Source organism: Plectropomus leopardus, chromosome 11 (assembly GCF_026936395.1).
Source record: "Plectropomus leopardus strain MGB_pleo_1.0 chromosome 11, ASM2693639v1, whole genome shotgun sequence".
Classification (NCBI taxonomy): Eukaryota; Metazoa; Chordata; class Actinopteri; order Perciformes; family Serranidae; genus Plectropomus; species Plectropomus leopardus.
In genome coordinates, this window is record NC_142186.1 from 28,214,537 (window position 1) to 28,237,105 (window position 22,569).

At 38.1% G+C, this 22,569-nt stretch overlaps 1 protein-coding gene across 3 annotated transcripts in view; it reads right to left on the reverse strand.

The window, feature by feature from the left end:
- The window catches only part of rorc (RAR-related orphan receptor C), a 29,237-nt gene extending 6,711 nt beyond the window's left edge, over nucleotides 1-22,526 (reverse strand). The window contains exons 1-6 of one of the 3 annotated variants that reach the window (XM_042489253.2): nucleotides 22,298-22,526; nucleotides 22,112-22,209; nucleotides 14,303-14,332; nucleotides 1,142-1,227; nucleotides 458-599; nucleotides 29-382 (exon numbers count right to left, since the gene is read on the reverse strand). In XM_042489253.2, the coding sequence (XP_042345187.2) occupies nucleotides 29-382; nucleotides 458-599; nucleotides 1,142-1,227; nucleotides 14,303-14,332; nucleotides 22,112-22,163 (664 nt within the window). In that variant the 5' untranslated portion in view covers nucleotides 22,164-22,209; nucleotides 22,298-22,526. Of the gene's footprint in view, nucleotides 1-28; nucleotides 383-457; nucleotides 600-1,141; nucleotides 1,228-11,831; nucleotides 12,039-14,302; nucleotides 14,333-22,111; nucleotides 22,214-22,297 lie in introns of those variants that run through there. The other 2 variants (XM_042489252.2, XM_042489254.2) reach the window with 2 other exon arrangements.
- Nucleotides 22,527-22,569: the final 43 nt, after the last annotated feature.

The window sequence follows — 22,569 nt, forward strand, 5'->3', positions numbered from 1 at the left end:
TGCACACAGTGATGCACATGTGCCTCACCTCTTATATCCGGGTGTCCACTGTTGTCCCCCCTTCCCTGGGATCTCGATGTGGGAGATATGCTGGAGCCTCGGTAGATCATACCCGACACCTGCGACTCGCTCGGGGAGTACACTAGGTAAGGGTGAACATCGGCCGTGTAGGACAGCAGCTCGGCCTCCCCGGTGAAGGAGTAAGCTGAGGCCATGGGCGGGAGGAGCTGTGGGGAGCGGTCCTGACGGGCTTTGCTGGGGAAGGACAAGAGAGACTGGGCGTCCCCCTGAAGCTGCTGCTGTTGCTGCTGCTGTCGGTGTCTTTCCACTTCAGCAATCAGAGAGTCCCGCTGACGTTTGGACATCCGTCCGAACTTCACCGCTGAGGAGGGAAAACACATAAAAATAAAGAAATGCTGCGAGTGAAGAACGTCGTCTGTGTGTGTTTGTGTCTTACCGTCTCTGCTCATGCCCTGTGCTAAGCACTTCTGCAGACGGCAGTGTTGGCAGCGGTTGCGGCTGGCCCGGTCGATCTGACAGTTGTTCTGCCTGGAGCAGGAGTAGGATACAGTCGGGAGCTGGCTACGCCGGAAAAATCCCTGAGGTGTGATGGACACCGCGTGGTTAACAGAGCTCAACAGAAACGTGATGTTTGGGGCAGAAATCAATATTGATATAAAAAAAATGTGTTGCACTTCAGATTTTTGTACAGATGAAATAGTTTAGATATAAAGTGTTGAATGGACAGACATGAGAGTAGGGCTTTGCAATATGGCTTTAAAATAATATCACCATATTTTTATCACAATACACGATATATATCTCAATATTTTGAAATCGCCTCTAAACTACTATAAACTACTAAAATACAAAATTATTAAATACGCTATAGTTACAAATAAAGTAGCTATTGACATAAAGCAAACAGCTGTAATCATAAAGTTTAATAAAATACCATAAAATAAACGATATCATATGAAACGAGGGACGTTTTTATATCGTCAGACGATATATTTTGTCATATCGCACAGCCCTACATGAGAGCGGTATCAATCTCTTATCTAACTCTCTGCAAGAAAATTAAGTTTCCTTTAACACCGATGAGGTGTGTGTGAGTACGTGTTGGATGCCGTCCTCTCACCTTGCAGCCCTCACAAGTGATGACACCATAATGCACTCCAGAGGACTTATCACCGCAGATCTTGCATGGGATAACTTCAATCTGGGCTGAAGAAACACAGAAGTAAGAGCTGTAATGTTAACATGTTCAAATATGCAGCTCCTATCCTACTTTCCTTCACACACACGTCACACTCAGATTACACACCAACACGGACAAAACAACTGAGCTGATTTGATTTTCGGAATGTAAACTAGGATCACTCTTCGTACAGCAGCTCAACAGGTCTTGAAAAGGTACATTTTCTCACTGAAATTACACGTTACAATAGTTTATGTTGTCTGAATGATATTAGACGTACAATATTTACTTTTCTGCCACTAATAACAAAAGACCAAGCATTGTCAGTTTCTCCTGGTTGGGATTTTTTCGTGAGTTATTGTTTTTACTGGGAGCCAAATTGTCTCCTCTTCTCCAAAACGAACAGACCAGGTGATATAAATGGCTTAAAGTCCGGGTAAAGTGATAATTAAAATGTGTTCTGAGTTTGTCAATTCACAGAAAGATATATTATTAAACACCTGACCAAATTTGAATGACTGAAAAAATCGCCAAGTTTGTAAAAGAAGGTCTCAAAATCCTGAAAAAAAGCTCAGTATTCTCTGATCTGAAATGCTGGGGGCGTGTCCTCTGGAGGAGCAGAGGCCACGCCCAATCATGGGACTAAGCTAATGATACTTCTCGTTTTTATACTGCTACATTGTCAGGGGCGGAGCTATGCTGAGTATAGTGCATCATCGAGCTATGGTTTTAGACCTTAGACCCGCCCAAAAAATCTTAAAACAGGAAAATGGTAAAAAAATAGTCAACCGTCTAACTCCACAATTCAGTACTACATAGTAAAGGGTCTTTGTAGCATGTTTCAACAATCAGTTTCCAACATTTAGAACGTGTTTTGAAACAAATCTCTGAATTCACTTTACCCGGACTTTAAAACATGAATAAAGCCATTTCATGTTAAAAATCTGTATTTCTCGACGCTGTTCGTTTTGTGGAGCGGGGGCTTTAGTCAAGTCGCCACTAACATTTGCTCAGCTTGTCTCTCTCACAACTTAAGATCCAGACATTCAGGAGGTTTTTACCAGGAGATAAATTATCCGCAGAGGTCTCCTCCTCTCCAAAACAAACGGACCAGATGATGACTGAAATATTTGATAACACTAAATAAAGAAATGTGACATTAAAAATGAGTGTTTCTCCAATGCTGTTCAGCATGGCAGGGGCTGAAGCCAGTTTGTCACTTGCATTTGCTCAGCTTGTTTCTCTGATAGCTTAAGATCCAGACATCCAAAAAATGAAACAGCTTTTTTCAGTGTTGTTACCAGTTTAAATCACCTGGTCTGTTTGCTTTGGAGAAGAGGAGACGTCTGCAGGTTATTCGAATAAATTTGAGTAAACAAAGAGAATTCTAACTCGGACAAGTTTCAGCTGGATGAAATTGGAAAGATGCCACTAAATCTCAAACAATATTCCTACAAAACTGGATAAAAACTCAATATACACTATGACAGCGTCCCCGACTAATGCACAAAAGGGATGTGACACCACTCACAGGCAAAGCGAACAATTACACGCACTGCGTCCTTGTTAAAATTATAGATTTCTCTTAGTTTGAACATTGTTGGAAGTGATTGGGATAATGAAGACACAACTCAGGATATCTAACGTCGTTTTAGTGGACATTTTAATAAAGACAAGTTGCAAATTATATCTTTAAAGATTTCCACTTGTTTTCCAGAATATTCATCATCTTCATATCCAATGAAAACATTAATCTTAACCTCTCTGCACACAGCATCATGATGATACTGCATATTTTTAACAAAAGCAGTAAACTGTAAAGCAATCCACTGTGAGAACTTCTGTCCTGTGCTGTACTTCCCCTTTAACATCAGTTGTTTGGTGTGACCAGAGTGAACTGAAGGTGTTTTCCTCTCAAACACCTTTGCCTTAATAATAATGAACAAAATAACCTCAAATACGGCGAGGACTGGAGGTTTTTGAGGACGTGGAATATTTGCAAGTGGAGAAAGGCGGAGAACAAGAAGGTGTCAACCTCAGAGCGCTTTCAAGTGGTTGACTGGCTTCTCTTTCGCTCTGACTGTCCCTCTTTCATGTCACTTCTGTCTGTTGTGAATCCTTCTCTGTCTCGCTCATAAAGGACTCAGCTGCCAGTAATGCACTCTCTCTGCCTTCATCACTGCCAGTAACGGCACCCACCCACCCCCCTCCTTCCTCACCTCCCCCCGTGCCCCTGATCTCTGCGAGCTCTCACGCCCCCCCCCGTCTTTTGCTCGGTGGTGATTTTTTTTTTTCAGAATTAGATGTTATTTGATTCATTAGCCTCAAGAAACCTGAGCAAAATGGTTTGATTTTGGTCAAATACGCGAGGAAAGGCAATGACGTGGCTCAAAATTACCCAGAAATTAGTAAAAAGAAAGAACATTAGCTCTATTTATTTATTTTTAAATTTTTTTAAATATATTTTAAAACCTTTTTCTATTTTAATTTTTAATTCATTTTAGAAAATTTTCTGGTCACCTTTTACAATTACTGCTACTACTTCTAATTCTAGTGAGAAATTAGTCAAAAGTTACAAGAAAATTACATGAAAATAAGCAACAAAAAAAAAAGGTAAAAAAAAAAAAGAAAGTGACCCCTAAAAAGTGATGAAAAATTTAAAATACACACCTACACATTTTTGTTCTGTAACATAAATATTGTTTTCTGGATATTTTTTTCCTTTTTTATTTTGTTAAAAAATAATTTTCATGTCATTTTCTTGTCGCCTTTTACTTATTTCTCAAAATTTGTGGGGCATATCATGCCAAATTGGTCAGTCTGTATCCTCCATATATATATATTTTTTAAAGAAATCAAACAATTTGATCAGGTTTCAAAGGGTTAAATAGCTTGTAAAAGGAATCTGAATGCAAATCAACTGATGTCGATCCAGGTTTCAAAGGGTTAAAGGACCACAAATGTCTATGTTGGTTACATGTTTGAATTTTACAGTATGTTCTGACAAAATGAGAAGACTGTGCATAATTCACATTAAATAACAAATAACACTGAATGATGACGCACATCCAGGAAGCAGTGCATGACAGTTTTGTGCTTTTTTCTCTGTAAACGATCTCCTTTTATCTGTTTCTGTCATCTTCATCGCTCTTCCTTCCACAAATGAAGAAGTGTGATTGTTTTCTGCAAGACGAGCTCTCATTTCGCATGCTTATATACAGTAGTATTTCCGTGCATAACTGTGTCAGATTTTCTCTCGAGTGTGTGTTAGTGTGTCAGTGTGTGCCCTCTTTATCTGGTACCACAGGGATCACCTGAAGGCTCCAGAGGAGGACGGACAGTCTGAGGCGACACACACCTTTGAAATACAGTGACGAAGTACAAAATGCTCATGAGGTGAGACTATAGTTTCAACTTACGCAGGTGACTTACTGACCTCAAGATTCACCATGATAAGGTTTAGAGTATTTCACAAATTTAGCGAGAAATCCCAGACTGCGAGAGATGGCTGGGTGATTGGGTTTAATAAGGTCAACAGAAGCACTTCCTGCGTGTTTAATATTGTACATACACGTCATCAGATATCATATAAAGTCATCAAAAAAAGTATCACTATGATTGCATTTCGTGCAGGATAGGCGGAGAGAGCACGAGTGGTCTCTGTACTTTTTGTTTTTTCACTATTTCACTTCTGATTGTCAACCTCAAACAACAGGAAATCCATTGTGACCCACAACCTTTCACTGATCACACACGCACTCACACATAAAGCAATCACACACACTGTGCCTCAGCCATCGACTTTCCATGCAATCATAGCGCTGATATTTCTTCATATGACAGCCTAACCACACAGAATGTTATCTACAAAAAAAACACCCCCAACTTATTGCAATATGGAGCATTAAGACGTTTGAATCTAGGGAGTGAGTGGAAATTAACAGCAGCAGATAAACACTAAAGCTCCTGTGAGATTTTTTTTGTCTCACCTTGTTATCTCCGGCCACAGGCTAAGACCAATCAAACCCAGCATCTCCTGGTGTCTGTGCATACGTGCGTGTTTTTTTAGTAACAGGTGAAGGTTTATTGTGTCAAGCCACCAATACGGCTGAAAAACACTGCTTGTTTTACTAAAACATGTACGTTGAACCACTGATGGATCACAGAACATGCCTACCGGACACATGCTGAAGGGCCCAAAGTGTCGGTGGCCCCCTGGCCTTCCTCTGCAAAATGTCACTCAAATTTTCACCAGAAAGGAGATTCAGAATAACTACAAAGAGATAGCAAAAGACCGCAAAGAGATGGAGAGGAACTGGAAAGAGACAGCTACAAAAATGGAAAAAAACAACTAGAAAGACACAAAACGAGCTAAAAGGACACAAATTGACTTCAAAGAGACACAAAACCACAAAAAGATGCATAACGACTACAAAGAGATACAAAATAAAAACATAAAAAAAGAGGCAAAAAACCCACAAAGTCTGTGTGTCTTCCTCGTATATGTAGGAGTCGTAGTGCAGCCTTTTGCCTATCAGGGGCCCACCGTCTCATATGCATTGAATATGAGTATAATATGAATTGTGGGCGATTTCACTAAAATCTGTTTTATATTGCTGTGAACACATCAGCAAATTTCTCCTTGAAACAGTTGTATTTATCCAAGTTTGTCACCAAAAACTGCATTTAACAAGACTACATTTGAACACATCATGAGAGATTTAAATTTGATCTTTGCTTAACACTCATTTTTATCAAAGAGAGCCTAAATGCATCATAGTTTAACTCAATACAACCTCTGTCAGCATTCATTTCTGGACACCAACTGCTAACAGCCAGCGCTAACTAGCTCCCAACACACTTACCGTAACAGGTGTAGCATTACATTATAGAGACTTAAACATAAATTAGATAAATAATATATGCATATTTGGTTTATTTCATTTAAAACAAAACAAACACGGTATAACCTTCTGTTGTGATTTGGCGCTATACAAAAAATAAAATAAATTTATTTGACTTCGATAGAGATATGCTGATAGTGAGTTTACGGCTTCCTTTTATCTCGAAGGTCCTGCGAAAGATTTCTGTTTGTCCAAAAAACACTTTTTTTTATTGCTGTATTGCATTGGATGCCATGAGTCTCAAACTCTGCTGTTTAGCCAGCACAAACTTGATGGCTAATGGCAGTGAGGCAAATATCAGCCAATAAAGATGTTCAGATGATACATTTTTGCATCCCCAAATGCTTAAAAATTGTCAGTTTAGCTGTGAAGTTACTTTAAAAAATCTCCTGGGCGTGATTCCCCGCAGACCACCAGGGAGGGCTGGTTCACAGGAGGTGCAGACTGAAAATGGCCCCATCAGTGTTAAATAGGTGATCACAACCCTGACACTGAAACTAAAACTGCACCGTTTTTTATTAGCAAATTCCTAATAAACACAGCTGATAGTGGTTTACCGTCGTGTGGCAGGCCTGCTCAACCGCTCAGCATGACCCAATTAAAAAGGTCAAATATATATTTCTACTGTAGATGTTAAGAGCTCAATCAGTAAAATTAACACAAATATTGCTTTTCAGTAAAGCCTATCCAAAAACACTCTTTAGTATACTCTTTAGTTTTTCTTAATGAACCCTCAACATTTGACATTTCCACTGAGTATCATGGTACAGTATGAAACTAACCAGAAACACACCACGCAAAGCTGTGTTAATACATTCATTTAAGCAAAACATCGATTCTGCTGATATGAAACAAAATTGCTGAATTTTGTATGAGATGGTGTAAAGATTTAAGGAGCGCAGTAGCTGTTCAGTGGTGGTTTTCAAAAATAAAGAGAGTGCCACCTCCCACACTTCAGCACACAGTGTGCAGCCAGACGCTGCTTCACAGAGATCGACTGGTTCACGTCTTTTGATCAGGATTTATGAGTTATCAATCACTGAAAAAGCACATTTGCGTGAATGGTCAAACAAACAATGGAAGCTTACGCGTACATCAGCAAACAGAGATAACGAAACATTCACCGGTTTTTTGTGAGTCTAATCACTTCCTGCCTAACGCTGGACGATGACTTTGGTTTTCATTTTTTATTAAACTCAATCTTGCTGACAAGTTAAGAGTACTAACTCCTATGAAATAAATCAAACACGAACGAACGAACGAACGAGTCAGAAAAGGTGAAAAAGAGTAACTGATATGTGTCACCTGCATTACACTAAAGTTACGTCGAAGAAAAAAGTAAACGTAAGGAAAGGTTTGATGTCTGGATTTCAACCTAGAAAGAGTTCATTTCAGTTCTCTCAACACTTTTGTGTGAAACTGAGTGTATCTGTATGTGTGTGTGTGTGTGTGTGTGTGTGTGTGTGTGTGTGTGTGTGTGTGCGTGTGTGCGTGTGGGTGGGGGGTTGTGGGTGGACGATACAGATTGCCACTCTCGACTCCTCAGTCTGTGCCTGAAATCACCCCGTCAGCAGTCTATTCTTTGCACTGTAAACTGACAAAAAAACCTCAACTTTCCTTTGACGGAAGCTTACCTTTGGTACATATGCAAGCAAGAGTGTATACACACCTCACACCCTAACACACACACACACACACACACACACACACACACACACACACACACACACAAACTAACAAAAAGATTGTTGTGGTCTCAAAAAACACACTGACTGTTAGTTTTCAGATCATCATCAGCACCACTGCAAGTTATACGTTTTTCAAAACTTAAAGAGATTTGAATAATAACTCTTCTCATTATTATTATTAATAATAAGAAAACCCTGCTTTTTTGCTTTTTAATTTTTTTTTATTGAGCATCTTGCTGAGGTAATTCCTTTAAAACATTCATCATCACTTAGGTGATAGCCACTCTATATTTTGGATTGTTTCAAATTCATATGGGGGTAGTATATTAAAATATTTGTAGTTAACACACTAATGTAGTCTACATAATACTAATATATGAAATGCATTCTTTTCTCATTTAAAAAGACAGTAAATTGAGGGTATATGTTGCATCAAATCTAGCTTCTGACATATGCCAAAGCATGAATCGTGCACCGTGCAAAGCAATAACTTTGTCCAACACCTCACTTCTGTCTAACAGAGAACCGTCAGCTTTATAGTCTTCCGTCCCAACGAGACTCCACTCGGTTTCACTTTTCAATAAATAACTTTACACGTCAAGTCTGCACATTTTTGTTCTTGCACTCAACCTCACTCTATCCTTAAAACTAAAACAAATTTGCACATTTGTTTAATCTACATCTACTGGTTGTATGTTATCCTGTAGATATATTTTAGGTTCTGATATTTGTATTTTAGTATTTGTAGCATATAATCCACAGAGGGGCAATCCAGGCACTCCAAAGGTATATAAAAAGTTTTTAAAGCCCTGATGAGGACCTGCAGTGGCCAAAACATGTTGACACTTTTAAAGATTATGCCACTATAATGATGCCTTTTTAATATTTCCATCCTTGTTTTATATATATATTTTTGATGTGTCTGGATTGTCCTCCTGTGTATCCCCTTGTTTCCTGTTCTCTATGAGCACCAGACACAAGGTTTTGATCTATGTTTGATTATACAGAGCAACCAGACTGTGTTTTTCTAAATAACTGTATATTCTATAGCAGTCCAGCAAAGGACTCTTTAACTGAAGAGAGACGGAGCAGGACCCCCTGCTGCATGCTACACTCTATAAAATGTAGTTTCATATTAAACTGGCCCTACCTACATACCTTTTTATGGCGCATGGAATACAAAGTTAATAAAATAATAATTATTGACAGATTCAGATATTTACGCATCATGTTTTAATGTTAGGTTAACATTAAACATACATTTAGAAGGCACATTTATTTGGTGTAGATTAACCAGTCGTCAGTGTTGTGTATGCTGTTTTGTTGTTTTTTGAATAAATAAACTGATTTGACTTTGCTAATTATATTTAAGACTGATGTAAAAGTGCTTTTTTATAGCTGACACATTTTTTATTATTTCAAAAGTAAAAAAAATAAAAAATACTATACTAATATTATACTATATATAATATAATAAAAAACTAGATATAGCATTAGATTTTGAATATCGTAATACTTTTATTGTTGTCTTTTCCTAGTTTTAAGGGTTACATTACAGTATGGTAACATAATTTTCTGAATTTAGCAGACTGTTCTATTATTTGTCTTTACCCATCTAGTCATTACATCCACATTACTGATGATAATTTAACAAAATTCTTATTTTATAAATATTTTGCAAAAGCACCAATAGTTAACCCTACAACATCGTCACAATAAAAATATGAGGTATCTGGTCAAAAATATGATAATGTTTGATTAGTACGCTGAGTTTGTTTTTCTATATTTCTCTTCTCTACGGTGATGTGAGTATTCTGTGCTTTTCCTGCTCCCATGCTAAAGAACTAGGAACTGTGACTTACTAATACAAAATTGACGGCCAGAATTATTTTCCTTTACGAAACAAAAAACAATAAAAAAAACGATAAAAACCAATAACTTTAATCTGCATTTAAGGATTTTTGATGAAAGACAAAAAATAAATACATTACAGGATCAAAAAGAAAGAGCACTATATCAGAAAAAATAGTAATGAAAAACTGTCTTTTAATGAAAAGTATTTCTTACTGCTCTATTGTATTTTGTCACTAAATTTGTTACATATATTTTAGTGCTGTTCAATAACTTCGTGCTGGTTGGTACATAAATGTGAAAACTCTCCCACTCTTGAGTTTCATTCATTATTTGACAACAACAGTGTGAGAAAATCTTGCTGAATCTAATGTGAATGCCAATAAGTATCAGATTTACCATATTTGACTTTGAAGTTCAGGCTGAATTTGGAGGTGTTTGAAAGAGGTAATGTTTTGACAGACGCAAAGGTTATGAATCAGCTGAAGTGTTTGTATTTCTGTTTACCATATTTCAGGGGGAGGGATGTGTCACCTGCGATTTTGATGTTCGCTTTGATCATAAAGCCAACCGCTTTTTGCTGCTTTTGGAAGTGCTGTGCAGAGGAACAAGGAAATCCTTTGTGATAAAGAAACTGTGTAAGAATCAACACAGGAATCCCCCCGAACACGACAACAAAGCTGTATGAAATGTGTACGTAAACTCTGTCGGCATCAAGCCCACTGTGAGGGCGTAACATTTAGATGATTATTGCCGAAGTGAAGACGAAAAATTGTAAAGTTCAATTCTTCAGTGATGGAAGTCTCCTGTTCTCACGCATGATCCACGCACAGCTGCAGGGCAGAGATATGCCATATCTCCGCGCCATCTAAAAAGCAGCTGTGTGCGCCTCTGCTTCTGTGTGTGTGTATGTGTTTGTGTGTTTGCATGCTGCAAGAGGAAAGTGTGTGTAAGCAACTTAGAGATGCGTGTTATCATTTGTTTATTTTTTCCCTCTGCATTTTTAATTAATTCATTTTGACTGACTTTGTATAAAAAAATCAGATGTTTTATCATTTTCAGTATCATATTTTAACAATATTATCAGCATTTCCTCTGCATCCTGTCTACAGTATGCATGTGCAGTCAGTCCATTCAAACTGATGTACTGCGGCTGAGAAGCATCCTGTTTTCCTGTCACTTTCGTTTTTGCGTTGGTTAGAATTCGGTGGAAGTGTCTGCAAAACTGCTGATAGCAACTAAGATGTTTTATCATAATCTGGTCCCCTGGGTTTTAATTAGATTCATTTGTTTATAATCATGCAAATATGATGACTCTAAACAAAAAGCGTTTTGCATAAACTCAAAAAATTTGTTTTCAAAAAGTCTAAATTCTATCGCACTCTGATTTTCAGCATTTTAACGTGAGCTAAGCTTCTTGCCCCAGGACCACGTAGGAGGCAGAGAGGGACGAAATATCTGAGGCATGATTCAAATCTTAAATCCATCAAAGGAAACTCAAAACTGAGTCATGCAACCAAACCATAGAACTGAAACACACATATCAATGTTAATGTACCCGACAGTGAGCCATTCATGGACTCTGGAGAGCCCCAGTTAAATTTCAAAACAAATGAGAACATCTGCCTTCCTAAGACGTCTTTAAACTGTGCGTGTAAAACATGTGTATGTGTGTGTGTGTGTGTGTGTGTGTGTGTGTGTGTGTGTGTGTGTACTTGATTGCATTTGTCACAACTAAAATTATGGCTAATTAAAACTTAAAAATCAAATAAACCGCTGAAATTAGCTTGGCATAGTGCAAAATTGTGAAAATTGGAGCGACTTTGAACTTGAAGGCTTTACTGCTTTACACAGTGCCTGATAACGCTTCCAAAAAAGTCTGCAGGTGTGTATGTGCACGACTGTACAGTTATTTCAAGAATTTGATAAAAGAGAAAAAGAAAAAAGAGACATAATTAGACGTCTTGATGACAACTCGTTGCATTAGGTCACAGTCATATCATCTCTTTCAATAATGTATGAATTCAAAGCGTATCGGAGATGAACTTTCACCAAAAAGCATCTAATAGATCTGATTGATAAAATATCTTTGATTGGACTGCCCACACACACACACACACACACACACACACACACACACACACACAAGCACACACACAAGCACACACCAAAGAACTTCATCCCTACCTCGCATCATCCTCACTCCTCCACTTGTCTCAGACGTCTGTCCCACTTTCACAAACAAACTCGTCCTCTCACTTTGTCTAACAAAACTCTCTTTTGACACACTTTTTTTTCCCCCTCAACTATTCTTTCAAACTTTCTTCTATTTTTCGTTCGTCCTTTAGCGAGCCAGGTCGGGTGCTCACTGCAGCTTCAGCACACATATTCAGACTTTTGAGTGTCAGTCACCGCCTCACCTTCCTTGTTAGCTTGTGTGTGTGTGTGTGTGTGTGTGTGAGAGAGAGAGAGAGACAAAGAAGGGGGGACTGTCCCCTGCTCTGGCTTCTTTCTTAAGGTACTTTTTCCTTATACCTTTGTTATCATCCTTCACCCCCTCACTCTCCACCACCACACATTAAAGAAAATCTGCTTTTAAGTGTCTGGCACCTTTAAGATCCTCCGTGAGAATTTTGATCAAATCATTTTCAACAAGAATAACCGAGCCGTGCAGGAAAAACATGTAAGTTATATAAACATTTAAGTGAGATTTTTTTATTCTTAAACTTGTGTAAGTTGTCCTGTTAATGATTATGATGCTTACTGGTGTTTCCTTAAACTGAATAAGAAAAAGATATTTTACTTGAGTAAAAGGAGCACCGCACTATCAATTTACTCTCTTATAGGGCTGCAATAGCATGAGATTTTTATGGCACGATAACTGTCGCAGAAAATATCACAGTTTCACAGTATGCAGTATAACACAATTAGTGTTATGACAGCTAGATAGACAGAAGACGTGGGAGAGAGAGGGAAGATGACATGCAGCAAAGGACTTCGCCTATAAGGGGCACAAACTCTACCAGGTGAGATATAGGTGACCCCAAAGTGTCTGTCATATTAACGTAAAACAATGTTTCTGTATTAAATTTTTAGGAGTTGACATAGAAAGCTGCAGAAAACGGAAATACTTAAGAACAGTTCAAGTGCCTCAAAATCATTCTTAAGTACTAGATATGGTTCAATATCAATATTCCAGTATCTGAAATGCCTCCCATACTGCCTAAAATGCTGGATCTGATACCACAGATCTTCCCACACATTCATTTATTTGTGTCGGCCTGCCACGATTAAAACATCTGCCACCGTAAATAGATTTTGCAACCTCTGAATTTATAGAGGGGGCACAGAATGATACAAAGGGACACACAGGTATTCAAAAGAAAAAAAAAGCTACCACTACAGAAACACTCAATTAGTTCTCTTTGCAGCTCTAAAACAGCAGCCTATATAGCAAGTTGCGCATTGCAGACACTGGCATTAACTATTTTAGAGCACTGAAGAAGAACTAATACTCGATAAATGGTACACTATAAGCCATTTCCAAAATGTCAGCAATTATTTTTTTTGAAATTTTAATTTCACAAAGTAGTAAAGGGCAGCATAAAAGTGAGTTAAAGAAGAGAAAACCGAAGCTAAAACAGACCAGTAAAGTAAATGTAAACACATGTAGGAACATGTCAGCAATTAGAGCAAAATTTTACTCTGGAGGTCCTAAAAAGCATACAGTATGCAATACTTAAGTTTCAACGGGTGGCACTAGTGTGGCCAATTTTAACCCCAGCAAGTTTAAGATCTTGTAAAAGAGCACGACAAGTTCATCAAAGCAGAGAGGAACAGACAGATTGTAGTATACAGCTGTCAGCTTTGATCAGTACTCTGTTTTGGCTGATAAGCAAGGTCAGGTTTTAGAATCGGTATCAGAAAAAAAAAGATGAAATAAACATCCTGGGTGATTATATTTGATCTTTCTATCCTACCATCCCTCCATCTAGGGCACCTGACTGATGCACCGAATGACACAAGACCATCATGACTCCCCCTCTTTACCCGTAACCTCCAAAACAAAATCCTGAAATGATTCCTCACTCCAGTTTTATATACATGTGCACTTACTTACAAGCAACAATCAATGACATTATTTTTGCTCAATATGCTTATCATCACACAACCTAACACGAAGGTTGGTGGTGTGTTACACACAGCATCTCCATGCATGATAACGCACCCAGGTGTGCTAAAGTTGTGGCAGAAAGTGTTAAACCAGAGAGGTTAAAAAAAGACGAGACGTTATCGCTGTCATCTGCATTCAGATGCCAAAGTGCCAAAGCCATAGTAGCAGGTATTTTCATCACTGTGTGTATGAGGTGTGTGTGTTTGTGTGTGCGTGAGTGAAAGAGAGAGGGGGGCAGCACAGGTGCAACACACACTGAGTTGCTAATGGCCCAACTCCAGCAACACCACAGTGTGTGTGTGTGTGTGTGTGTGTGTGTGTGTGTGTGTGTGTGTGTGTGTGTGTGTGTGTTGTACAGGTGCAATGTTGTATGTTCACGAACTATGAAGTCAACCACAATGCATGCACAAATATCTAGCACAAACACAAGCAATGTCACAACCACACACACATGCAAATATGCAGTATTTCAGAGAAAACTTACTCAAATGAGTCTTCTTGGACGCGGCTCCTCCTTAAAGGAGAAATAAATGCAGTTAGTGATTCAAAACGTACTGTAACATTACTACAAGATGTACTACAGGTGAATATTTTAGAGACACAAAGACAACACGCAGTGTACTCATGAGCTTTACAGATTAAACTGTCTAAATCAGTTTAATCTGAACCCAGAATTAAACAGCACAGTGGTACTTTATAAAGAGGGTTAGATCTGATTTTAAATCTGGGATTTTTTTTAAACCTGCCAGGGTCCGAAAATAGCTCAGTACATTTACTTAAGTACTGCATACAGTTTTCAGATATTTGCACTTTACTTGACGAGGAAGGCAAGGCAAGTTTATTTATAAAGCACCTAATTTTACATAAATGTTATTAAAAATACTAAATGGCAAAATGTAAGAAAAATAAAATGATTTGAAGAATGAAATAAGATAAATGAAAGAACAGGCAAGATTAATTAATTAATTTAAAGTAAAGATGAGCTTGAAAACCAAACTGATTAAATAAAGGTACCACAAAAGCTGATTAATAAAAGCAGTGGAAAAGAAAACCGTTTTAAGTTTAGTTTTAAAAATGGCTACAGCTGGGGCATCAAGGGCAGCTGATTCTAGCATAATGGTGAAAAACTGTTTCACATGTGGACAGCACTAACTGACCATTCCCCGCAGGTCTGAGAGAGCTTAAACACTTCTACTTTACTAAACAACAACCAACTACAACCTGAAAGTACTGCCTACACGTTCATGCACCAATAAGAATGATTCAACAATATAATACAATGTATAACTGGCAGGATGTGTTCTGCAATGAGTGCTTTAATTTTTAAAGTACGTTCAGTGGCCCACACTTCCTCTGTTTAAGTAAAGTTTTACTTTTACTTATTATTAATTATTTTTCATACCTTTACCGTGCCAGATGTTTATGCACAACTAAATTTTGCTATTATGGCAATAGGGCAAGTTTTAAAAAAAGATGATACTTAATGTATAAGCAAAATGTTTACTTCCAGTTTAAATGTTGACTAATAATATTTTTCAGAAATCAGTCAAATGTTCACTGACAATATTATTAAATTATTTTCTGGCAAAATAGGCAATCTTGCAACACTGTATCTACTCTAATCTCTAGCATTAACCCTTTTTATTACCTTTTTTAAAAAAAAAAATATTTAACTAATTCACAATCTTTCCCTAAACCTGACCCAAAGCACATTTGTTTCCTAAACCTACGAGTCTTTGTTATTACATTTCTTATTAAATGTAACTCTGGTTTCTCACACTTTCTTTTATTTGTGGTGGCCCACCATGTTTAAAACATCTGCCACCACAAACAGATTTTGCATTTTTGGAGCTGGCTCATTCATTAGGAGCGCTGTAGAAATATATGTATATGTATATATATATATATATATATATATACCACACTCTTGCACCACACTCTCGGTGTGCAGAACATACACTGTGCACAGATGGAGCAGCAGAACGTCAGGTAACAGTGAAAGTCAAACTTAACCATTCATTCTGCTGGATCTAAAAGTCTGTATTCACGAGCAACAGCTGCTTCTCTCATCCATCGATCTGATCTGATCAGTTCTGAACAGACAGACAGATCAATTATTCACCACATGGAAAGCTGCACCTGAGCTGTGTTCATGGACCAGTAAAAACATACAATGATACAGAGGGACACATTCATATTTAAAAGAAACAAAACATCAATTAATTTTTCTGTCATCAACCCCAAATCACATTTTTTTCCTCACCTTAACCAAAGTGCTTTTGATGCCTAAACCTTTACAGACGTTTGGACGTGAACCCAAAATTCTGTACTTAAGGTCCTGCACTTTGTACGCCCACTATCCCCCCAAAACCACCTCCTTACGTAGCCTATATGGTGAGTACATCCTCCACCAAGAAGCACAGGGTCAGTTTTAAATCACAGGATAATAGAAAATCAGCATGAAACGACAGAAGGAAACCGTGATTTTAAAGTTATAGATATAGCTGTGATAAACTTTGTCAAATCCATAATGTCAGTTTGGTGTAGAGTTTTCAGAATACACAACTTTGTGTCAGTATTTTTCCAGTGGACAGATTAGAAACCTTGCTGATAACACAGCGGCTAAATTATATGATTCCTATTTACACTGTTGTGTGTCTGTGTTGTTTGTGTGACTCTTTGGCACCTACACACACACAGACACACAGACACACAGACACACACACACACACACAGACACACAGACACACACACACACAGACACAGACACACGGACACACGGGCACGCACAGACACAGACACACACACACACACACACACACACACACACACACACACAGACACAGACACACGGACACACACACACACACACACACACAGGAGATAAAGGCAGAGGAAGGTGGGTGTCTGTGAAGCAATAGGTCCGCTTTTTTTTTGTTAACCCGTTTGACCGCAATTGTGAGAAAGTCTGAATTGCAGTGAGTGCAAGTAAACACGCAAAGGGTCGAATCTGAACCAGGGGGTTTATTTCTGGTATTGTGTGTGTATGAGACAGAGAGGTTTTGAAGGCAGGGGAGATAAGTATCAATGGAAGACGCAGAGCTAGCCGGTCTTTGTCTGGTGCCAGATCAGGTCCTCTGTGGTTTCCACTGTTCTCCTCCCCTCATCAAATCAGTTTTGCTTCATAAGCAGAAAGCATGGAATGAAAGCAGAGCAGTGCACGCACACGCGGAAAATGTAAAGAAATTTCGACACTAACCCAGCAAAATTTTGAGGGGGATTGCTAAATAAAATGGAACATTTTTAAGTTAAATGAAATCAATGGAAGGAACTTTTTAGAGCTAAATATAAACATTTCCAAACAGAGCAATATAAAAGATTTTTTCAGTTCTTTGATGGGTTTGAATGTTTGCAAGTCAATACGCGAAACCATTAAATAAGCAATGTGATTTCAGCGAGGCGTGTGATCATACTTCTTATCATTAGTCAGATATAGAAATTAAGCATTTTACTTACAAATATACTTTGTTTTTGCAACAGAAATGAGCCAGGGTAAATGATTTAAAGTCACCGCACTATACTGAATTTCAGGTTTCACCACTTTTACTTCCGAAATGTGGCATTTATGATTTGAACCTATTAAAGGTGATCTCTATGCCGTGTGGAATAAACGGTTTGTGGTCGATGGCTATAGAAAAACACACCTGTCAGCTGGGCCATACAGCCACACACTAACACACACACACACACACACACACACACACACACACACACACACACATCATAATCACACTCACTGTACATGACCCCACTGATACACAAACATCAACACCACTCATCAGTCAAAATCTCATGTCTCTACACTCTGACATCTAAAGCGACTGCTGAAGTGACAGTTGCTGCATTACATAACAGCACTGAAGACCACTGAGCCCAGAGAGTAGGCCGACAACTTTGCCTGAATATAAACCAGAGACATACAGCACTATTCAGGCACAAAGACATTATTGGCTACTTTATTATCTTATTGGTGGTCTCCAGCTTTATGCCCATGTAACATACAGTGTTCAGTATAAAAGAAGTCACAATCAGTCACAGTGGCAGATGGTGTGTTAAGTCTGTAATGGTCTGAATTATAAATAAGCAAATCACAAAATAAAAAGCAGTGTTTAAAATAATAAAAAAAAATACAATAACAACAAATATGAAAATGAGGATAACTGAATACTTGAAACAAAAATTCTTACATATAAATCTGGTTAAAAGCAGGACTAATAAAACAGGTTTGGATGTTCGTCAGTGTAAAAGTACTAAAAAGTGCAATGAACCTTAAATCCTTTTGTGGTAACATAGCTGTGTGTTGGGTGTCATAAATCTAGCTCAGCACCAGCCAACCAATAACAAACCAAAAAAGCTGCCATAAATTTGAATCAATCTGAAGAGAAATTTGGGGGAAAATGCTCTGTATTTTTGCTTTAAAAAGTGTCAAGGTGTAATAAAATAAATGTGACAAAATGAAAGCAGGATTCAGTGTTGTAACGTATATTTAAAAAGACATAAATAAGACATAGACATAGATAAGACATTTATCATAAATATGTTGGCCTACAAGTGACTGATCGAATGTTTAAAAATGACGTTGAAGTCTTTCAAAATATATAATTGGAAAGGCCAAATTTTAGAACTGAAAGAATTTTACTAACCATTATTTTCATTGTTGATTAATTTGTTGATTATGTTATCAACTCACTAAATAGTTGTTCCATCTATAAAATGTCAGAAATTGGTGAAAAATGTTTTTCAGTGTTTCCCAAAGCCTCAGACGACACACTCATATTTCTTGTTTTTGTCCAGAACTGAAAGATATTCAGTTTACTCTTATAGACGAGTAAAGAAATATATTATATTACATAAAATATTTACATTTAACATGCGCAAATCACAAAATTTTGACTATTTTCTTTAATAAAAAAACAACTCAAACAAATGAATCAATCATCAAACATAGCTGCTGTTTAATTTAACAGTTGACAGCTATTTGATTAATTGTTGCAGCTATAGTTTAGTGAGTTTAGAGAGATAGTACTGGGTGTCACACTGATATTAAGCTCCCAAATGACTGCAGAATAACACACACATCTGTACCTTTCCACCATTGCACCTTTTATACTTAATTTTGTGTTCTTTATATTGTTTTTTCATTTTATAATTTTAAATCACTTCTATATTTTTATCACGTCTCATACTATTTAAATTCAGTATTTTTATTTTTCCTTTATGTTAATTGTTTTGCACCAAAACATCAAGTCAAATTCCTTGTATTTGTAAATGTACTTGGCAATAAAACCAGATTCTGACTCTGATTCTGAAGAGGATCGGATCCACAATAGATCCCTGTGGAACTCCAGAGAAATTTTGTATCTAATAAGGAACCGCAGAATTTTGCCTACACAGGCAGGAGGAAACGCAATTTAGAGCAGTACCTGAGAATAAAACCCAACGCTTGAGAAAAATGAGTTGACACCCACAACAGCCACTAAAACCAAGACACTCATCACCTTAAGAAGAGCCATCTCAGCAGTATGAAAAAAACTCGACAACAGCACTGAAACTCCATTTTAACCAGATTGAAACACCATTACAGCACTTCCAGTATCCGATAAGTTCGCTGATGTTGTTCTTTTACAAAAATCTTTAACCCCTTATCCTTTATGTAAATTTAAGGTTGTTAAAATGATCCTTTTCCACTTTGACAGACATTATTCTATATCATGTTCTTCCAACAACAGCTGTCTTGTGCAACAGCAACATTTTAGGCAAATTTACCAACTTTCAGACATTCCTCATTTGTATATTTAGAAACTTTGGCATATTAATAAGGATTTAAAACAAAATTCTGCCGGTTTGAACAAATTAATTTGACCAAAGGAAGGCCTGTGGGGCCTAGCAACTGTGGTATAAAATAGAAACTATCACATACTTCTTTAAAGTGCAATTGAGTATATGACTGCATTTCAATTAAATGTAATGCACACCCTGGTGTCCAGTGAAGCGGGTGCTGGATTAAAGAAATATCTTGGCGCATAGAAACAGAAAGGCCACTCTCAGTTCATCAGAAGTCTGAGAAGGATAAAACACCACATTAAAATCCTTCTAATAGGTTTATGGATCTATTTGTTTCTACTCTGACTTTTTTTGTTAAAAAAATATTAAAATAATTAATCAATCAACTTATCATTGCAGAGCTAAATAAGATAAACACTAAGTGGCTGTTTTTGGTCTTTCTGTTAATTTCTTTTAATGTAAAAAGACATCACTCACTATAAACAAACAGAGGTGGCATGCAAGTAACCAAAACTGTCTACATGGCTTGCTATTGTTGGCCTTGGTAAACTGTCTGTTGTAGTAAAAATCTATGTGAGCTGTGATGGAATATTATTCAACTGTGATCCTGCTATGTTCACACAAGGACAGGGGTATAGATGCATTTCCACTGCTGCATAAAAAGACACTTTTCTTTCCTCTAAAGTTGATAAAATGAGCCATGAGTGACAATGTTGTTCATAAAGTCATGGTTGATGCAGCAGCAGTGCAGGTAAACTGTGCCGCCATGCCATGAGAGTAGTAGGAAAGGTGTACAGTGGGTTTCTGTGGCAGAGGGACAAGGTGTCTTATCTCCAGTGACTGCCAACAGTTTGATTTTAGCCTTGCAGATGCTCTGAATAGTAACGCATTGACCAAACCAGAGGCAAAAATAAGAACTAATCCCGGAGGATTACACCGGCTTACTGCCATTCTTACCCACTCACAGCACCTTAACCACACTCCAGAGAGAGGGATGAGGAGGGTTAACGGGGTAAAGATGGATGAGAGTGCAGGGAAAGAAGATAATAGTGACCGCTGTGACGGGGAAGACAGAAGCAGAGAGAAACAGCCTGTGCAGGAAAGGCGAGCAGAATGAGATAAAGAATGAGAAGGAGGAGATAGATGTGAATTAAGTGGGCAGAGCATGGCATGCTGGGAAATAGGACTTGTGTAAAGAGGGCTTTTTACACAGAGATCATGCACTAGAGTGTCGCTACAAAGTGCCTCTTCATGCATTTTTACACAGAATCAAATGACAGCGGCACCATACTGCTCCAGTGTGTGATTTTAGACAGCATGCCAGCATCGTGGAATCAAAAGAGGCATGACACAACACAACAGCATTTTGTGACATATAACATATGTGTCAGCAGTGTTTCATTAACAATACTAATGGCATATGATGTCAATAACAATCATTTATGGTCCCTGTAATACAGCAGCCGATCTCATCCTCTGTTTAGAGGGTAAGCACCTCCCTAATTTGATTATTTTACCAATTTGCAGACATTTTCAGATGCTGTTCTTCTTTAAGTTAGCTGCTAACTGCTAACAGCTACTTTTTAGATACTTCGCAGGGCCTCGCACACATAACACATCATCAAAATGTCACACCCACTATCCCATCATCCCAGCTGTCCCATTTAAACAGACATAATTTTGCTGCTGTTATTACTCCCAATGCCGCCTGAAAGACAAGTCAACTCTGCCCCCACATTCTGCGGTTGTACCCTTTATACATATAAGAGAGGCAGCCTAAAATTCTATATGTGTATGTAGTGACTAAAGAGAGGCACAAAATAACATGACAGAATGTAAATATAAGACAAAAAATCTGCAATAATCAAGTTGCATGAGCATAGATTTTTGGAGGGGATGAAGAGGACTCCGCCCCTTTAACACCCACTCTAACTTTCATAATTATATCATTCAAATTGCAGAGGTATTTCAGGAAATTCCCTTTTTTACTTTTTTTTTTAATTAATTAATGCATTTTTTAGATATTTCTTTTTAACCTTTTTAAAATTTTACTAACTTCTTGTTAATTTTTGGGTTATGTTTTCTGTTGTTGCTCATTGCCTTCCTTTCGTGTTTTTAAAGAAATCAGGCCAGTTTTCTCAAGTTTCAAAGGGTAATATGCAGAACGTGCAGCTGTCTCCCCCCAATAAAAAAAAAAACAGCAGAGGACTTTTATATTAACAAATTTAAAGACATTTTCACCATAAACTGGTACAGAAAAGGCAAACATTTTTGCAAAAAATAAAAATCACCAAATTCTGGATAATTAAGTCAGTAATGCTCAAAATCTTTGTGAACCCAAACGCCCCCAAATTGAAACCTACACCCTTGCACACCACTCGCAGAGGCGTTACAGTTCACATAGGTCATACATGTTGCAGTGCAGAACCTCAGTGATGGATCCTCTTACCTCTTTTGATGGGGTTGTCAGCGGGGGTCACGTCGGGCTCCTCATATTCCATAACTCTCCTGTCAAAACACTGGGCGGCCCTACACACTCACACACCTCTCACTCACACACACACAAACCACAAGTCAGTCGGTTACAAACTCCACCTGCCGCCATTTGATTCGGACATGACAGAGCTCATACTACCTGTTGGTTTCTCTAGCGCCCGGGCCGGCGCAAGCACTTGAAAACATGCACTGCCATCTCGCCTCCTTCCTGTCCCTTACAGCGGCTCCCAACACTCGGTCGTCATCTTCTCTCGCCCCTCTCTGTCAGCCTCCCTTTGTTCGGCAGTACACCTCCTCTTGTGTGGTTGTTTTGAAATAATTTAATTCCCCCCGAGGCAGCGGCAGCAGAGAGTGCAGCTGGACCGGCCGGCCGCTCACAAGCCGTGCGCCCCGGTCTCCCCCCTCCCCTCC